This window comes from Labeo rohita, chromosome 23 (assembly GCF_022985175.1).
Source record: "Labeo rohita strain BAU-BD-2019 chromosome 23, IGBB_LRoh.1.0, whole genome shotgun sequence".
In the NCBI taxonomy this organism is placed as follows: domain Eukaryota; kingdom Metazoa; phylum Chordata; class Actinopteri; order Cypriniformes; family Cyprinidae; genus Labeo; species Labeo rohita.
In genome coordinates, this window is record NC_066891.1 from 31,337,967 (window position 1) to 31,355,337 (window position 17,371).

The following is a 17,371-nucleotide window of genomic DNA, read 5'->3' on the forward strand; positions in this document are numbered from 1 at the left end:
GGTGTAGGTCTGCTGCATCATCGCTCGTGCTGCCACAGGAGCTGTCAATGATCGGGAAGCATCATGGCAGGGATGGAGCTCGCACCGTTCAGACCGTGGGATGATTTTTTCCCTGGTGTTGACCGATTCTCCAGACCTGACGTGTCTGATTTAAGCAAATGGAATAACAGAGTGATCAGCAATCTGCTTTATTATCAGACCAACTACTTTGCAGCCGCTATCGTCGTAATTCTGATTGTCGGGTATGTAAATGTCTTGAATATCTTAATAATGTATATGTACTGGTGTATACATCCTTCGATCTGTTACCAAAACGTGGTCCAGAGTGCTGTGTGTGTTTATTATCTTTAGTAAAGCTTAAATGAATGTCGCACCCAGCTTGGATAGAGCAAACTCATCCTCCGTTGACTGCGGTGACTGTATACTTCACAGCGCATTATCTCCAGTCAGAAGGTTAAACACACGATTCAGATAGTGAAACAGAATCATACTGTATGTTTGTTATTAACAGGACATGGGAAGTGTTGTAGTTGATGTGAGGAATGTGTTTAAGGTGGACCCACCCTTCTTTGGCTCAGTGTTTATAGTGTTGTCAAGCTCCCAGGCCTTTTGTTTTTCAGCTGTCCGGAATCAGTGAGTCACTCGCTATGTGCTGTAGCTGAACTGCCTGCGCACCCACATGTTAGGCCAAACTGTAGAAATTTAGTTCAAAAGCATCCTCAAAAATCAAGGACCTGGTTAAATTAATAATAATAATTTAATGAAAATTAATTACAAACACTATACAATACATTTAAATTTTTCTTAAGGAAACTATCTCTGTTAATGTTATGAACTAAACGGAACACCGCCATCTGACACATTGCTATAATACTAAAGGTTAAAATGAAAAAAAAATAATTATTTTGAAATTTATATTTTGAAATATAATATTCAATATGTAATAATTAACACTCAAGTTTAAACTGAGTTGTATGCAAACATTTAAATGTAAAAGGAAAACATATATGTGACCACAAAACCAGTCTTAAGCAGCACGGGTATATTTGTAGCAATATATTTGATCGATTTTTCTTTTATGCCAAAAATCATTAATGTAAAAATATATCAAAATTTTCATTTTGTAAATATATCAAAACTTCATTTTGGATTAGTAATATGCATTGCTAAGACATTCATTTAGACAACTTTAAAGGCATTCTTTTTTTCAATATTTAGATTTTTTGGACCCTCAGATTCCAGATTTTTAAATAGTTATATCTCAGCCAAATACTGTCCTAACATACATCAATGAAAAGCTTATTTATTCAGCTTTTATATGATTTATAGATAGTTTTGTGGTCCAGGGTCACATTTGTGGTCACATGAATATATGTACATTATGTGGACATTATGAATGTTTTAGATTCACTCTGGTCATTTATGGCCTACAGTTTGGGGGCTCAAAAGGAAATGTTTATATTGTCTATAATATTGAATATGTCAATTAAAAAAAAAAAAAGAACCTTATGACTGGTCACATAAATATCACATATATATTTCAGAAGCTTCTGTGCCGTCTTTGCAGTGTAAATTTGGCATTAGACACTTATTTCATTGTATTCATATGTCAGTACAAAAAAATGTAATGTTATTATATTTATATACTATATATATTATTAGTCATCTGCCCTGCATCTACCTCACTGTGTGGGGTCTCAGCCAATAAGAATCAAATAAATAAAACATAAATACATTTTTCACATGTTAAGGCTTTAAGACAATAACATTCTGTTTATTTTATTCTGCTAGTTTAAATGCTTCTTTATCAGCTGGAAAAAAAGTTGTTCTGAAAGTGAAACAATATTGTTCTTCTGTAGTGTTAACTTTATTGCTGTGGTATAGACTCTTAAAACAATTAATAACACTTTATACTTACAACTGTACCAATAAGTTAAGATAACTGAACTGCTAACTAAAGATAGCTATACCAATAAGTATAAGATAACTATACTGATAACTTGTGGTAACTATGCCGATAACTGAAGATAACTATACTGATAACAATAAGATAACTATACCGATAATTTGAGGTAACTATACCGATAACATTAACATGCGTATATTGATAACTGAAGATAACTATACCAATAACAATAAGAAAACTATAATAAACTATATAATAACTTGTGGTAACTGTGGCAATAACTTAAGATAGCTATGCCGAAAACAATACGACAACTATAGCGATAACTTGACGTAACTATACCAATAACAATAACATGCCTATATCGATAACTGAAGATAACTATACAGATAACAATAACATGCGTATATAGATAACTGAAGATAGCTATGCCGATAACTATAGCGATAACTTGAGGTAGCTATGCCAATAACAATAATATGTCTATGTCGATAACTGAAGATAACTATAGCGATAACTTGAGGTAACTATACCGTTAACAATAACATGTCTATATCGATAACTGAAGATAAGTATACCGATAACAATACGACAACTATACTGATAACTTGTGGTAACTGTGGCGATAACTTAAGGTAGCTATGCCGATAACAATATGATAACTATAGCGATGACTTGAGGTAACTATGCCGATAACTGAAGATAACTATATCGATAACAATAACATACGTGTATCGATAACTAAAGATAACTATACCGATAATTTGAGGTAACGATGTCGATAAAAATAACATGCATATATCAATAACTGAAGATAACTATACCGATAACAATACGATAACTATACTGATAACTTGTGGTAACTTAAGATAACTTAAGATAGCTATGCCGATAACAATATGATAACTATAGTGATGACTTGAGGTAACTGTACCAATAACAATAACATCCCTGTATCTGTACCAATAACAATAACAGCAATACTGATAACGTCAGTATAGTTATCTGTGAATGGCTCTTGACATAGTGTCCTGACTGAATACTTCCTGTTATTCACACTGATATTAGGAGTTCTGTTTTAATGCCCACTTGATGTAGCACTGCTTTGTTTTCTAAACGGCGAGTTAATATTCTAGTAGTCATTAATTCATGTCACTGTTGCACATTACGTGTCTTGTGTGGCTTTTGCAGTTTCATGAACCCGCTGGGCATGTTTCTTGGTGGAGCGGTCGTGGCTCTGGTCTTCATGGGCTCTGTGTGGGCAGGAGAGAATAAAGCCGTGATCAAGAACTTCAAGAAGAAAAACCCCACTCTGTTTGTTGTGGGCGTCATGGGAATCAGCTACTTCCTGTTGTCCTTGTGTGGAGGAGTGATGGTGTTTCTCTTTGGTATCACATTCCCAATGCTCTGTGAGTACTAGTATTAGATCTTCTGGACTTCCACCTGCCTTATTACAGCTGCACTGTTTTATTTGTAATGTGTTTCTTGACCTTTATACTGACACTTACTGGTGTGGATGCAACATTACCCCCAAAACAAGCACAATGTTTTGGTCACCAGTGCCATTGTAGAAAGACTCTGTTCACAGGCATGTTTGTCACCCACATCTTAAAGGCTGTAAAAGCGGATTTTCACAGAGATGCCATAGAAATTACACAGTCCTTTCAGTGAACAGTTCTTTAAACAAACCACTTTTCTTAGCGTAAAAACTATATCTGTTCACTGTAAAGAACCTTTTATGCAATGGAGAGGTGTGATGATTGTTAAAGTTTTTTTGTAGAACCATCAATACCAATAAGGAAGCGTTATTTTTACACCTGCAGGATATGTTTATTTTGCAAACTTACATGCCGGAGGTTACGTAGAGAAAGTGAAAGTATTTATGTATAATAATACAGCTCATTTGCACACCAGTAATGACTGATGATGTGTCATTGTAATGTTGATCATATTTTACACAAGCCTTTAATTACTTTAAGTGTAAAAATGCTTTAACTCTCAGTTATGAAAACAAAATTCTATGAAAAAAAAAAGAACATAACTTCCTCAGTGGTTTCAGTTTCTGAATACCATACAGTGCTTATTTCAGGTAGTTGCCAAGGAACATTTTCATCTAAATATATATATATAGTATTATTTTGCATTATTTTGTAAATATATTATTTACAATTTGAATCCAAAATAATCATATTTAATGCAAAAAAAAAAAAAAAGAATATTAGATGAAAATGTTCCTTGGCAACTACATAAGCACATAACAGAATTACTAAAATTAAAACTAAAAATATAAAAATAAAAGCTAATTCTAAAGATTGATAAAAGTGTAATGTTAATTCACCATATTGCAAAAAAAAATCCTAAACTAATCATGATAAACTGTATATCAATGGAAAGATCTAAGACTCCTAAATAGATATTTCACCACTGTTTTGTGTTACAAATGATGTAGGATAAGTAATAGATTAATTTATGACAAGAGTGCACCTCAAAAATCTACATCATAACAGGAGTTCTGACCTTGTCACAGAAGACTTTCTTCTGTGCCTTTTTCCCTATCACACAATAGAAATCTTAAGAAATTCTATATCAGTTGAAAACTTAAAATCTCAAAATTTCATCCTATGAATACCTATTGCATTACCGTGGAAAATGTACATCAAAATCGTACTACAAAATGTTTTCGTTCATGAATTATAAAAATGTAAGTTTGGAAAGTGCATTTTCACGTCTATGTTCAAAAATGGGAGTGAAATTTAAAAGGTTAAATAATACCAAAACTGAAAATTTTGTCATCATTTACTGTCCCTCATCTCATTCTAAACCTGTATGATTTTATTTCTTCTGTGAAACATAAAAGAAGATATTTTGAAGAAGATATTTTGAAATGATGGGAGAATTTTTGTGTAAACTAACACTTCAGTATTGGAGGATCTGAGCTACTGCAGTACATCAGTATGAGTCACAGAGACGTTCATAATGATAGATCTTTCCTGGTTAAAACGCGCTTATTATTTACTCAGAGTACAGTCAGACTGCATGGGCGTTTCAACGTACTGTGGAAAGTAGGCAGAGGTCTAGCAGTGTGTTTTGCTTGTAGTTATGGCAACACAAAACATCATTATCTAATTACACCATATTCCATTTTAGCACTTGCTGACAGTAGCAAATCAGATGAGCAGATCATGACAACGTCTCTGCCTAAAATCAGCACATGAGTCTTTTACAGCAGTCTGGCCTATCACTACAATTGTAATGGGATTTTAAAATAACTTTGTTCTGTACACACTGAATTGTTTGATGTCTGTAAACTACAATGCATTCATTTATTTATCATATCAAATTAAGCGGCTTCCAGTTTATCTCTACCTGTGTATGTGGCGTGTTCAATGGAAAAGATAATAGAGAAAATGAGCTTTAAAGACTGAATATATGGCCTTCTGTGTCAGCATTTTGGGTGCACAATCTCAGTGTTTTTGTTGCTGAAGTCTTGTGTTTTGCCCTGCAGTGATACTGATCCACGCTTCTCTGAGACTTCGCAGCATGAAGAACAAGTTGGAGAACAAGATCGAGGGCGTTGGCCTGAAGAAGACACCCATGGGAGTCATACTGGATCTCCTGGATCAACAAGAAGAAAAAATCAACAAAATCCAGGATTTCTTGGAGAGTAAGCTGAAAGATTGAGCATGAACCACTTCAGTGTCAACTATATCCAGCCACTCTTTCTTCTTGAGTTGTTTTTTGTTTGTTTTGGTCTTGGTTTGACAGCCAAATACCAAAATGGAAATATCTTTTAAATACCAAAGTACGACTAAGTTCCAAACGCATACATGTTTGTCACGTCACATCACCAGAAAGTATGATTGGAACTGTTGACGATGCTGTTGTTTAGTTCTTGCTAGTCTGTCAAACTCTTGTCCTGGCTAGACGTCCTAAACTCATTCCCAATGTGTATATGCAGCTTTCTTTTGACATTTTGTCTATTATTGTTTTTATACAGAATGAATTAGCATAAAAGTGTATGCTTTGTAAAGCTTGAATAGATTTCTATAGACAGAGTCACTGAAAGCACTTTGAAATATTGTAGATTTGGTTATAATCCTTATTTTTCCCCTATGGCGAAATGATCATCGTTCTTCTATTGCACATCTGTAAAAGAAATGAAATGTTTCATAATCCGAGCTGATATGACATATGACGGATGAGTGTGTATTTATTGCATCCCTTGCCAAATTGCATGTTTCTTTTTTGGCTAATGCAAGCTTTGCAGTGAACAAACATTTACATGCTTCTGAACTTAATGCACAAGTACTGTTTGTTTGCTGGTTTGAATAGATTTAATAAAGGTGGAATGTGGAAAAGTTTGGGCATGATATGAATCAGTACAAAATAAACACCCCCTTTGGCAGAAATCAGACTGTCCAAACAGTACTTTTCATTTGACGTAATGAACTGAGGTACGTTATGTTTGGGATCGGGATCAAAGGCAGTGTTATCCTCTCGTGATGTCTGTGCAGATTACGTTTTTTAAAGTGACCTTTCTTCAGCTCCCTTTATGCAGGATAAAGGATATATTTTTACCTCATAGAGGGCCTATAGTTAATCACATATTTGGTTTTAAAGGATTTGATTTGAAAATTGCTCATAGTGCATGATCAAGCCTGGTTGCCTAGATCATATCTGTGGAGTGTGGAGTGTTAAACACTTTCTTTTTAGTTTGTTTTCTACGTAAACTTGCAATCTAAGGCTGCAGAGCAATTTAGGATATGGAGCCAAGTGCTAATTTTAAATAAAGCCTTATTTTTCACAAAGACATAAATGTTATTTATAGTGCTTAAAACAAAATGGTGTGTTTTTGTTAGTGGTTTACATTGCGGTATGCATTTAGCAGACACTTTTATCTGAAGCATCTTACATTGCATTCAAGGTACATATTTACATTTTAGCAGTTCTTGCTTTACCTGGAAATCAATTCCTAGCGCAGTTCACATGCTTTACAAAAGAGACAACTCCTTATGAGGGAGGAACGGCATGCTAAATAAATGTCAACATTCTTTACTACTTCTGTTGTGTAGCATTAATGTAACTATGGGCTACAGATGATTTCACTGATTATGATTCTTATCTGTAGTCTAAACATACTGTTACAAGCTAAAGTTTACCTTATAATTGATCTAGCAACAGATTATTGAATCTCATTTATCCCACTACATTGTTTCGCACATTTTGTGAGCCTCTGAAAGATTCATGTGACACAGCGCTAGGTGATATTTCTTACAACTACCTGTCAAAACTAATAATCAGAACAAAAGGCAGTTGAAGGACAACAATTTAAAGTTGTTGTTTTCATTTAACTGCTTACTGTTTAAGGGTAAAGTCTTTCTTCTATATCAACAGTTTCCTTTCCCACATATATCCAGAGCAAAGCATGGTTGAACATAAAAAAAAATACATTTTAAAATAGACTTCAAGTTAATATTGTGATGTGAGTGGCGTACATTTTAGACACAAGATTTTGCTGTATTGTACTCATGAAAATAGTTACGAAACACAGTCACAGCTGTTGAACTGTTGTGTCAAAAATGAACAAAGCAAGCAAGAGCCATTTTGAGTCAATGACCCATTCATTGAGACAGTCACTTGCTTCATTTGGAATGAATCAGTTGAGTGAATCAATCAATGACTATCATATTTTAAAGCATAATCTATTTTTTCGCCAACACTTAATATTTATATATTAAAAATATTCCATATTTAAAACATGTAGTTGACACATAATTGCAGTGTAAATGCTTTCTTGGAAATCTGAGCTGCATTAAACAACCTGTGTATGTACATCAAAGTGTCTCTTTTGGTGCAGCTTCTGCAGTGCAATGGTGGGTTTTATTGATACTGGCTTAATATGACTGGTAAGTGATAAAAACCCTATTATTGTCTTATTATTCTGATTGCATTTATTAAATATACTTGTGCATGAAAGGGAATGCATAAAATAATAGAAAAGTTGCCTTTATAAAGGTAAAAAAATGCCCCTTACGGGGGAAAAGTTCATTTATCACTGCTTTTAGTTTGAGATATTTCTGTTTTTAATTTTATTATTATTATCCTGATTTCACTGAACCCTGCAAAATGTCCTCCTTTTTGGTGTTATAGCAATGACCACTCAAATGTAATGGGGAACATATGGGTCTTGTGAAGCAAACAGATGTGTATTAGAGGTGCAACTGACTCAGAACCATCCTGAGCCTGAATAAGCATATCAACAAATCCCCTGCCCCAAGACAGGCATCTGTGTTTAAGTTACATGATAGCATTTCATGTTTTGATATTCTTTTGATCTGAAAATGTGCATGCAGAATAAAGTTAATCCAGATAATTGTTCCAAATAAGCCAACTATGCCTTACTGTAAATGCTTCACACTTTTATTATTTACATTCAGGGCCGGTTCTAAACATTTGGTGACTCTGCAAAATGTATTGTGTTGGTTTGGTTTGGTTTGAGTATGAAGAAATTAAATTACGTTGCATTTGATTTATTTATTTGCTCATTTTATTCTTATCAGCACACGCATTCTTTGAGGTATGCTATATAAAAAGTTTTTAAGTTACTTTGTGCACCGTAAGGGCCTTTTTTAGCATGGTACTTTTAAATTGAAAGGACTCTTATTTTAGAAGATGCGCTCTAGGTTGAAGAGCTTCCGGTTGACAACAGAACAAAAGCCTGTTGTGGCTGTTTTCATGTGCTGGGGATAATCGGCGTTACGGCTGCAGAGCTCAAACGAAATCAACATGCCTCGAGTTTATATCGGCCGGCTGAGCTATCATGTCCGCGAGAAAGACATCCAGAGGTTCTTCAGCGGGTATGGGAAGCTGCTGGAGGTGGATCTGAAAAACGGGTGAGTTCATTCTGCACGTCTGCACGCGACCCAATAATAATGCGCGACACGAGAAAGCTACTATCATTATTGTGCAGCGAGATCGCATTAAATTGGTCCATAATGCAAAAACATCAGGTTGGCTTTCAGCTGCAACTTTAAGGTTAGTGTTAAATTTAAGATTTAAGCGCTGGCTTGTTGTTTAGAACAAGAGACTTCAACTGAAGGCCACTTTTGAAAATGCGTGTTTGTTTATTTGCAGTCGCTGCTTGTACGGTAATATTGAACCGTGTTCGACGGAAATGTTTTGGCCAGAGTTGTTGGTTCAAGCAGGTAATTGTTGCAGAAATGTGCGGCTGATACTCTCGCCACGTTTACACGAGTGAAGCGCCTCCATTTTATCGGCCCTAGAAACAGAAGCGGCTGGAGCTGAAACGAGCGCGAGTCAGTCAGTGAAATGGGCGGGAGCTCGACGGCCTGGAAACGCGCTTAAAAAATATTACGGTGCATTGTAATTAATTGTTCTTTATGTTTGAAATTTATCATTGTCCGTGCAGTTCATTTATTTTTTTCTTTCTCTCACACACTTCACGTGGCGTCTGTTGTTGCGTCGGCTCAAAGCCAACATACTGTTATTCGATTTCAATTTATTGTTCAGAGAATACAATGTCGGACTCATTCTAGAGCATTCTGGGTTGTCTGTCTGTCTTTATAGAGAAGTTTAACGACTTTGGATATGCTAAACCATACTAACTAATCCAGGCCACATGCTTGCAGCGAGCTAAAACATGTTAGCAAAATGCTAAAAAGAACCAGAACACACTAGCAGCACACAGAGCAGGACAGATTACTCTCAGATTGTAATCCGTTACTGATTCCAAATTACATTACACATTTTAGGTAATATCAGTCTACTTTTAGAATATTTTTAGACTTTAAACGTGTACCATTTTGACAAAAATACAAGGAGTAAGAAAATATATTCTAATTGTTATTTACAACATGAAGGTTTCGCCGGCGTTGGTGAAGGAACTGCAGAGGATTATGAGTTTAATGAAAAGCTAATAATTAATTAAATCATAAAATAAATCACTTGACAATTACACCAAATATGTAAATATTATGTTTACTTGCATGTCATGAACCAGTGTCAGGACCATGAATATGCAAATGTGATACATAATTAAGATATTTATTTTGAAATCTCAGGGGGCCTTTATGTGAATGTTAGGTGAAAGAGGTTCAGATGACAAAAGTTTGTGAATTTGTGCATTTTAATGTGTTTGAAAGACAAACGCCTTCATAGAAGTACATGGTTAAATGACCTACAGAGTGATAATTCAAATAAAAATCAATGTGTGCATCAGTAGTTGATGCAATGTTGAAACGCTTCTTAAACCTGAAATGATTTTTGTAAATCAGTGGTCAAATGCTGTTTGGCCATATAATGACTGATTTTATGTAAGTAGTAGGCTGTTTTTTTTTAATTAAATTTTAAAAGATGAAACAGAGCCATAAGGGAAAATCAGTGAATAAGTAATCCATTAAAAAGTATCTGTTGTCTGATTACAGGTATTTTAAAATGTACTTGTAATTAATTATTCAATTTTGGAATCTGATTACATAATCCAAATGACATGTAATCAGTTACTACCCACCTCTGGCAGCACCATAAAACCTCATCAACTGCATGGGAGCACCCTACTAACCATCTGATAGACTTTCATGGCTTTAAACTTTCAAACGTGTATCTTATAAAACTATTTCTAACTGAAAGTCTACTTTCTCACCACACTGTCATGCCAAAATCAAAGATTGTCTTGACAAACCTTTTTATGCAGTTACTTTAATTGCTGCTCTGGTTGTAATTACAGTTAATCACATTGATTGGGCAATTAAGAGATTATTTCACTGGATATGTAGAAGTTCAAATGGGATTTTCTTTACAATGGGTCTTTAAAAGTATAGTTCACCCATAAATGAAAATTCTGTCATTAAGTACTCACCCTCATGTCATTCATCATCAGAACACTGTTTAAGTTTATGAGAACGTGAGAATACTTACTTCACAATGGCAGCGCTGCAGACGGGATGAGAAGAATTGTTGAATAAAGTCATTATTTCAGTTTTATTTTCCCACAAAAAGTATTCTTGTAGCTTCATAAAATTGTCACATGGATTATTTTAACTTTCTGTAACGTGTTCCGAATATGAACGGAGGTTTTACGGGTTTGGAGCGACATACATGAGGGTGAGTGATTAATGACAGATTTCATTCTTTGGGTGAACTGTCTCTTTAAAGGTAGATGAGATCTGATTGTGTTTTGGATAGGTACTGCTTTCAATGATGTTAATAAATGACCAACACATTATTTGAGGGACAGTGAGCCTGGGATCATGAGATTGTCTTCCTGGAGTAGTCTTGATCAAGGACACGCTGGCTTGTTCGGGTTCAACAACTTTGAGCGTTAACCACTACCTCCATGACAATGTACTTTGCTTTGTAAGCCTTGGCCGAGTCTGATCAGTGCTGTGTTTTATAGGTATGGTTTTGTTGAGTTCGAAGACACCCGTGATGCTGATGACGCCGTCTATGAGCTGAACGGTAAAGAGCTGTGTGGAGAGCGGGTCATGGTGGAGCACGCCAGAGGTCCTCGCCGGGACCGCGACAGCTATGGAGGGGGTTATTATGGTGGTGGTGGTGGAGGTGGAGGAGGAGGAGGAGGAGGAGGAGGAGGTGGAGGACGCAGTAAGTACAATAACATCAGTAATGTATTGCATTGAGTGCTGGTTTTTGAGTTTCTGTACACCAGGTGATTCTAACAGGATGTTACAAGCATAAGCAAGCATGTAACGTAAAACTTGCTACCCAGTTTTATGTTCCTCCAGGTGTGATTTTTGTGGTTAATTCAAGCAATTGTTGATTTCTGTTGGCATTTACAGTATATCAAACATCATGCTGCCAAAATCAACTTTCAGCTGCTGATCAAAATGCTATTTACTTTTAGTAAAGAAAGCCAACTCAGTTTCACACAGCTTTCTGAATCCTTATGTCTTTATAATGCTGATGTAATGCTAATGAAATGACATAAATGAACATTAAGCCTTTAGCCCAGGCATTGCCAGTTCTTTCTCAAGTGTTTAATTTTCACACTTTGATTTGACTAATAATTTTTTGACACGTGTTACCTTTTTTGATTTACATGGTATTGTTTTTATCTTTTATTTTTTTTTTTTTTTTTTTTAAGGGAGAGAGCAAGAGAGAGGTTGTTTGTTTGAATTTATTTATTATTTATTCTTGAGTTTAAGCTTATGTTCTAGCCCAGTGGAAAGTAAGCAGCAACGTCCATGTATAAGTCTAATTTTATTTCCAATTTGATTTTCCCAATAACAAAGTCCTTGATGTTTCAATTTGAAAGAGTCCAGTGGGGGCTGAGGCTGAGTCCAAGTGTCGTTGTGGCTAAGATGACTACCTGACCGGTTTGGCCTTGGCCTCTTCACCTTACAATGTGTGTGTGACCTTTGCCCCTTGATGCTTTGGCTGACCTAACCGGAAGCCAAGATGACAGCAGCCTTTTGCCAATAGACCAGGGGTGATGGTGAGGAATGACACTAGTTATTGCTATGTTGTCCATATGGAAAGCCTCTAGCCAAGATGTAATAGAAATGGAGACATTGGGTTACGCTAGCATTTCTGTACGGGCAAGATGTTCAAGCGAAGGATTTGTGAGCCTGAATATTAAACGTTTAAATGTACCATGCTGCCTATCAAAATATTATTTTTTGCCCTGAAAGACCGAGAAAGGTCTCGTCAGCCTTATGTGTGTCTTATCAGTTTCTCTTTTATCCAAATAGTAATGCCTTTTCTGGGAGGCAGCAAACTGCTCTTGAGTCTGAACAGGTTGGCAATAAGCAACAGAGGGCAAATATGAGTTGTATCTTCTCTTAGGTTCTAATGCTAAGTCAGTGGCGCTCGTCTTTCCCTGATTTCTCTGTCGTAAAAGGGTCTTTTTATGTTCCCTTCCCTTTTCTTACCAAGGTGGTTACAGCAGCAGAAGTCGCACCGGAAGGGATAAGTATGGACCTCCTGTTCGCACCGAGTACCGCCTCATTGTGGAGAATCTGTCTAGTCGTTGCAGCTGGCAAGACCTCAAGGTAATGGTTCATGAATTTCGGTTTCAGTAAACTGCCATGTGTAAACTCAAGTGTGTAATACACCAGCAATGTTTGGATTCCCTTTGCAGGATTTCATGCGTCAGGCGGGTGAGGTGACCTACGCGGATGCCCATAAGGAGCGCGCCAACGAGGGAGTGATCGAGTTTCGCTCCTACTCTGACATGCGGAGAGCTCTGGAAAAACTGGATGGAACAGATATCAATGGCAGGAAGATTCGTCTGGTTGAAGACAAGCCACGGCGTCGTCGCTCCTATTCTGGCAGCCGCTCTCGGTGAGTGCTAACTTATCACCAACAAGTGCAGAGCACCCATTTTTGGTATAACTAGTAGGGTCTAGGGGTGTGTGATTATGTATTGCTTGCAAGTTCATCTTAAGTGTTGTTTCAGTGTGCACGATTTCACAAATGCAAACAAAACACACCTATAGAGTGCACGCATACATTGTGATGAAGTCTAGTAAGTTAGGTTAAACTAGAGCGCATACACATTCTGTTCTTTAACTGTGTGGTTCAGTCTATCAAAATGCATTCAGAATGATTAAAGATGATTTAAGAAAAAGTATATTTCATATAGTTAATATCACATGAATGGTGCCTTTTTTTCTCTAAAATCAGCATGATTACAAAGGTGATATTGATTTTGTACAACCGTTCAATAAACAAGGACTTAATATTAAGAGACTTGCGTTTTAGTACCTATATTTCCTTATTACCATAATTTTTTTTTTTTTTTTTTTTTTTTTTTTTAAACTGCAGGTTAAAGCATTCCATGTCCATCGGAGCTGCATTAAACCCTTTGTAGATGCAGCTTCTGTTTCTCTTCGCATTGTAAAGATGCGTTTTGTTTATGCTGATTTTATTTGCTTGGTAACGGCCCAAATGTAAGAATTTGACTCAAAAGATGTACACATTTAAAAACTTATTGGAAAAGATTTATCACTGCTGTGAACTGAAAACACAGAATATTAAAAAAAAAAAAAAAAAATCAGGAGTCAGCTGTCTAAAGTAGTCCTTTTGGTACCAGCACAACAACAACACCCGAAATATTGTCTATTTATCGTTACCGATTAAAATCCCAGAAAATGCTGAGATGTTTGTTTGTTTGTTTGTTTGTTTGTTTGTTTGTTTGTTTGTTTGTTTGTTTGTGTCAAAGTAGGGTCATGCCTAGGGGTGTCATGAAAAAGTGATTTGTGGGTCTGCGTATATTTTTATTTCATTTTTTTCCCCCCAAATGCATCGCGATTCTCTCTGGAATTAGATTCTGAGATTAGTTTGCAGATCGCGCTCCTATCTAGTTTTTAACCACACTGCAACTACAATTTAAGTGGATAAAGGTACTTCCACATCAACTTTTATTCTTTTATGATAGGAGACTAATGTAAATGCAGCCTGCTGTGAACACTCTTGTAATTCGCTTTAACCTTTTTGAACTTAATGATTTTGTTCAAGTGTGGTGTGTCTGTGTGTGTGTAAGGAACTGGAAGCAAGCAGAGTACGTCTGTTTCTTATGGCTCATTTCCACCGAGTGGTATGGGTCAGTACAGTACAGTATGATTCAGGACCGAACACCCTGATCCAGCTGCAAATGTCAGACAAACTAGCCGAGCTAAGGCTGCTCTAGGCGGATACATGAGCACTGAGCGCCCGGTGATCATCTGGAGCTCACATCCCTGAAATCGGCATTGCAAATTTTCAAATAGGCCCTATCTTTATTAATAAACCTCAGTTTAAAACGACTACATTCTCTCCTAAAAACTCTTAACAATACATTTCCTGACACAGTAACATAAAATTATGCGGCTTTTTGAGCTATATAATTTACAAGTCCACAAGAACAGACAACAGTGCAAAATGAGAAATGGCTGTGTAAAAATATTAAATTATAAAATACGCTTGTTGTTTTTGTTTGCGCACTGATGTAAATAAGCCCAGCACAAGTGAAGGAGACACTTTATCCCCGTAGCACGCACAAGTGATGATTCTAGTCAACCAATCAACAATCTGCAGTGAGTTTAGCTCCACCTTTTTGGTACCATTTGCTGTGCTAGGTGCCCTGACAGAAGGGTACCAAAAAAGTGTCACAGTATGGTTCGCTATTTTGGTACCATTCAACTTCTGACAATGGAAACGGATATAATTGCGTACTGTACTAAACCATACTGCTTGGTGGAAATGTGCCATCTTCTGTTTAAAAAATAAACTCAGAATTGATTCCAGAGAGAACTGCGATGCATTTGGGCAAACCATGGAATCGGTTTATTGTGACACCCCTAATTGTGCCTCTAGATTGGCTTGATTTTTGATTAATTTTCTAGACATTTCAGTAGTTTGTTAGGGTTTAGGATCTTGCTGGGCAGTTTTTACCTCTGGTGTACCACAAGGTTCTATCCTGGGTCATGTTTAATTGCCAATTATGATTTCTTCAAAGTTAAAAGGCTGTTTTTGAGCTCAAACAATCCTGCCCCAGACTGAATACTCAACAGAGCATTGCTTTAAGTGCCTCAGTATTTACATTTACAGTTGACATATGATGTTGCATATAATGTTGGGATTGGAGTATGTTAACCAAAAATGTAATCTTTTCACCCAGTTCTCGTAGCCGGCGCCGCTCTCGTAGTAGGAGTCGCCGTAGCAGCCGCTCTCGGAGCAACTCAAGATCTCGCTCAAGGTATTAAAAAATAAAAAACAAATTGATTGAATGTAAATACAGCTGTTTGTATCTCTTGTTTCAGCTGCTGTTTGTCTTTTGTAGGTCTCGCTCCCGCCGGCACCGCTCCCGTTCCAGGTCCGGACACAGGTCTCGCTCCAAATCTCCATCGAGCAAGTCTCGCTCTCGCAACCGTAAATCTCATTCTCGCTCTCGCACGCACAAATCTCGCAGTCGATCGACCAGTCGCAAGTCTCGCTCCCGCTCGGACGAGCGCAAGTCCCGCTCTAAGAGCACTTCTAAAGTGAAGTCGGATCGCGGACGCTCCAAGGAGAAATCGGTCAGCAAGAAATCCAGAAGTAGATCTGCTTCACCCATGGAGAATGGCGATGGGGGTCGTGCCAAGTCTGCTTCTCGCTCTCCGTCACCCCCGGCTGAGAAGAGCCAATACAAGTCTCCAGACAGGCATTCACGCTCTCGCTCAAAGTCTGGCTCGCGCTCCAAATCCCGCTCTCGTTCCAGATCTGCGTCCCAGGATTAGTATTAAGTGTGGTCTGATTTTTGTTTTTGGTTTTGTTTTGTTTTTTTGCCCACCTCCTTATGAGTCCAGTTGTCCAGGATAGTTTTCTAATGTTCATGATGGGATCCAGGTCCAAAGCATTTTGTTTGTTTTATTTGACCTATCTTCCATAGTAAAAGTGAATCACCGCTTTGATATTTTATATACATAACAATAGCATGGAAATAAGTGATTTAATTTAGTGTGCTGCATGTCAGTCCTTTTTATAAATCATGGTCCTCTGTGCTGTGTGGCTGGAAGAGGCCTCTTGGCAAGAAAATGAAAAGCCACGGCATCTTGTGGCTTATAAAACTATTATAGGAAAAATCTAGGCTTTGGTTTCTTCATGTAATAGTTCATTGAAAACTGTCTGATTTTGTTTTATTAAAATTCAGTCTATTTATTTTATTGTTGTGTGTTCTTTTTAACACCCCTTTCACTTTTTTTTTTTTTTTTTTTTTTTTTTTCCCCCTCCCCTTCCCTTCTTCACTGGCACAAAAAAGTGGTGCTTAAAGCCTATTCACACCAATGACTATAATGGTAACACTTTACTTCACAGTCCTGTTTTACATGTACTTATTCACAAGTACTCTTATTATAGTCTACTATTATAGTAGACTTTTAGGGTAGAAGACCTGAATTGGTGTGTCCGTTAAAGGATGCATACAAAATGTACAGGGCTGAGCGGCCTCCGGGACAGGTTTGAAAACCTCTGCATTAATGCTTTAGTCTGAGCCTGTCTGTGTGAACAGTTACTCTGATTGGCTGTTCAGCATATAGAATCAATACAAGAGAAGAAGTGAAAGCAAGCACAAAGCACTGGATGCATCTGAAAGCTTAGCCAGTGACTTGACTTGTTGCACTTTCAAGGTAGTGTTTGTCCACAAAAGTACCTCATGAAACTGATTTAGGACCGGATTCTGAAGCAGCAAAATGACTTAAAGCAGAAAGAGCTTTGGTGATAATAGGGTAGTGAAGCATGTTTGAAGATTCAGTGCTGCCTCGATTATTGGTCAGATGAAGGTATCCTACTAGACAGAATGTGCCTAGTTTTTGGATGCAACGGCTTTTTTACATCAGGTCAGTGTTTGTCACCAGTTGGTGACAGTTTGGTGTGTCTGGGCCAGACTGAAAGCAGATTTCATACAGACATAGTCTGTCCAGCTCTGGCAATCATCCATTTTTGTGCAAAGCACTTCCATAATTTCTGATC

The 17,371-nt window shown here is 37.0% G+C and overlaps 2 protein-coding genes across 2 annotated transcripts; both read left to right on the forward strand.

The window, feature by feature from the left end:
• The first annotated feature begins 18 nt into the window (after positions 1 to 18).
• On the forward strand, positions 19 to 6,315 carry arl6ip5b (ADP-ribosylation factor-like 6 interacting protein 5b). Its single transcript, XM_051096967.1, has 3 exons — positions 19 to 242; positions 3,098 to 3,315; positions 5,412 to 6,315. The coding sequence occupies exons 1-3, from the start codon at positions 64 to 66 to the stop codon at positions 5,585 to 5,587; spliced, it is 573 nt and encodes a 190-aa protein (XP_050952924.1). The 5' UTR covers positions 19 to 63; the 3' UTR covers positions 5,588 to 6,315.
• Positions 6,316 to 8,593: 2,278 nt separating this feature from the next.
• srsf6a (serine and arginine rich splicing factor 6a) lies at positions 8,594 to 16,561 on the forward strand. The gene is made up of 6 exons (XM_051096841.1): positions 8,594 to 8,799; positions 11,322 to 11,527; positions 12,818 to 12,933; positions 13,023 to 13,225; positions 15,543 to 15,620; positions 15,705 to 16,561. The coding sequence occupies exons 1-6, from the start codon at positions 8,693 to 8,695 to the stop codon at positions 16,138 to 16,140; spliced, it is 1,146 nt and encodes a 381-aa protein (XP_050952798.1). The 5' UTR covers positions 8,594 to 8,692; the 3' UTR covers positions 16,141 to 16,561.
• The last annotated feature ends 810 nt before the right edge of the window (positions 16,562 to 17,371 follow it).

Bases quoted from the DNA above. Each gene is read 5' to 3' on its own strand.
- arl6ip5b (XM_051096967.1), top strand. From the start codon at position 64: ATGGCAGGGATGGAGCTCGCACCGTTCAGACCGTGGGATGATTTTTTC. The intron at 243-3,097 runs GTATGTAAATGT...TGGCTTTTGCAG, and splicing joins GTCGTAATTCTGATTGTCGG to TTTCATGAACCCGCTGGGCA. The intron at 3,316-5,411 runs GTGAGTACTAGT...TTTGCCCTGCAG, and splicing joins TATCACATTCCCAATGCTCT to TGATACTGATCCACGCTTCT.
- srsf6a (XM_051096841.1), top strand. From the start codon at position 8,693: ATGCCTCGAGTTTATATCGGCCGGCTGAGCTATCATGTCCGCGAGAAA. The intron at 11,528-12,817 runs GTAAGTACAATA...TTTCTTACCAAG, and splicing joins AGGAGGAGGTGGAGGACGCA to GTGGTTACAGCAGCAGAAGT. The intron at 15,621-15,704 runs GTATTAAAAAAT...TGTCTTTTGTAG, and splicing joins AACTCAAGATCTCGCTCAAG to GTCTCGCTCCCGCCGGCACC.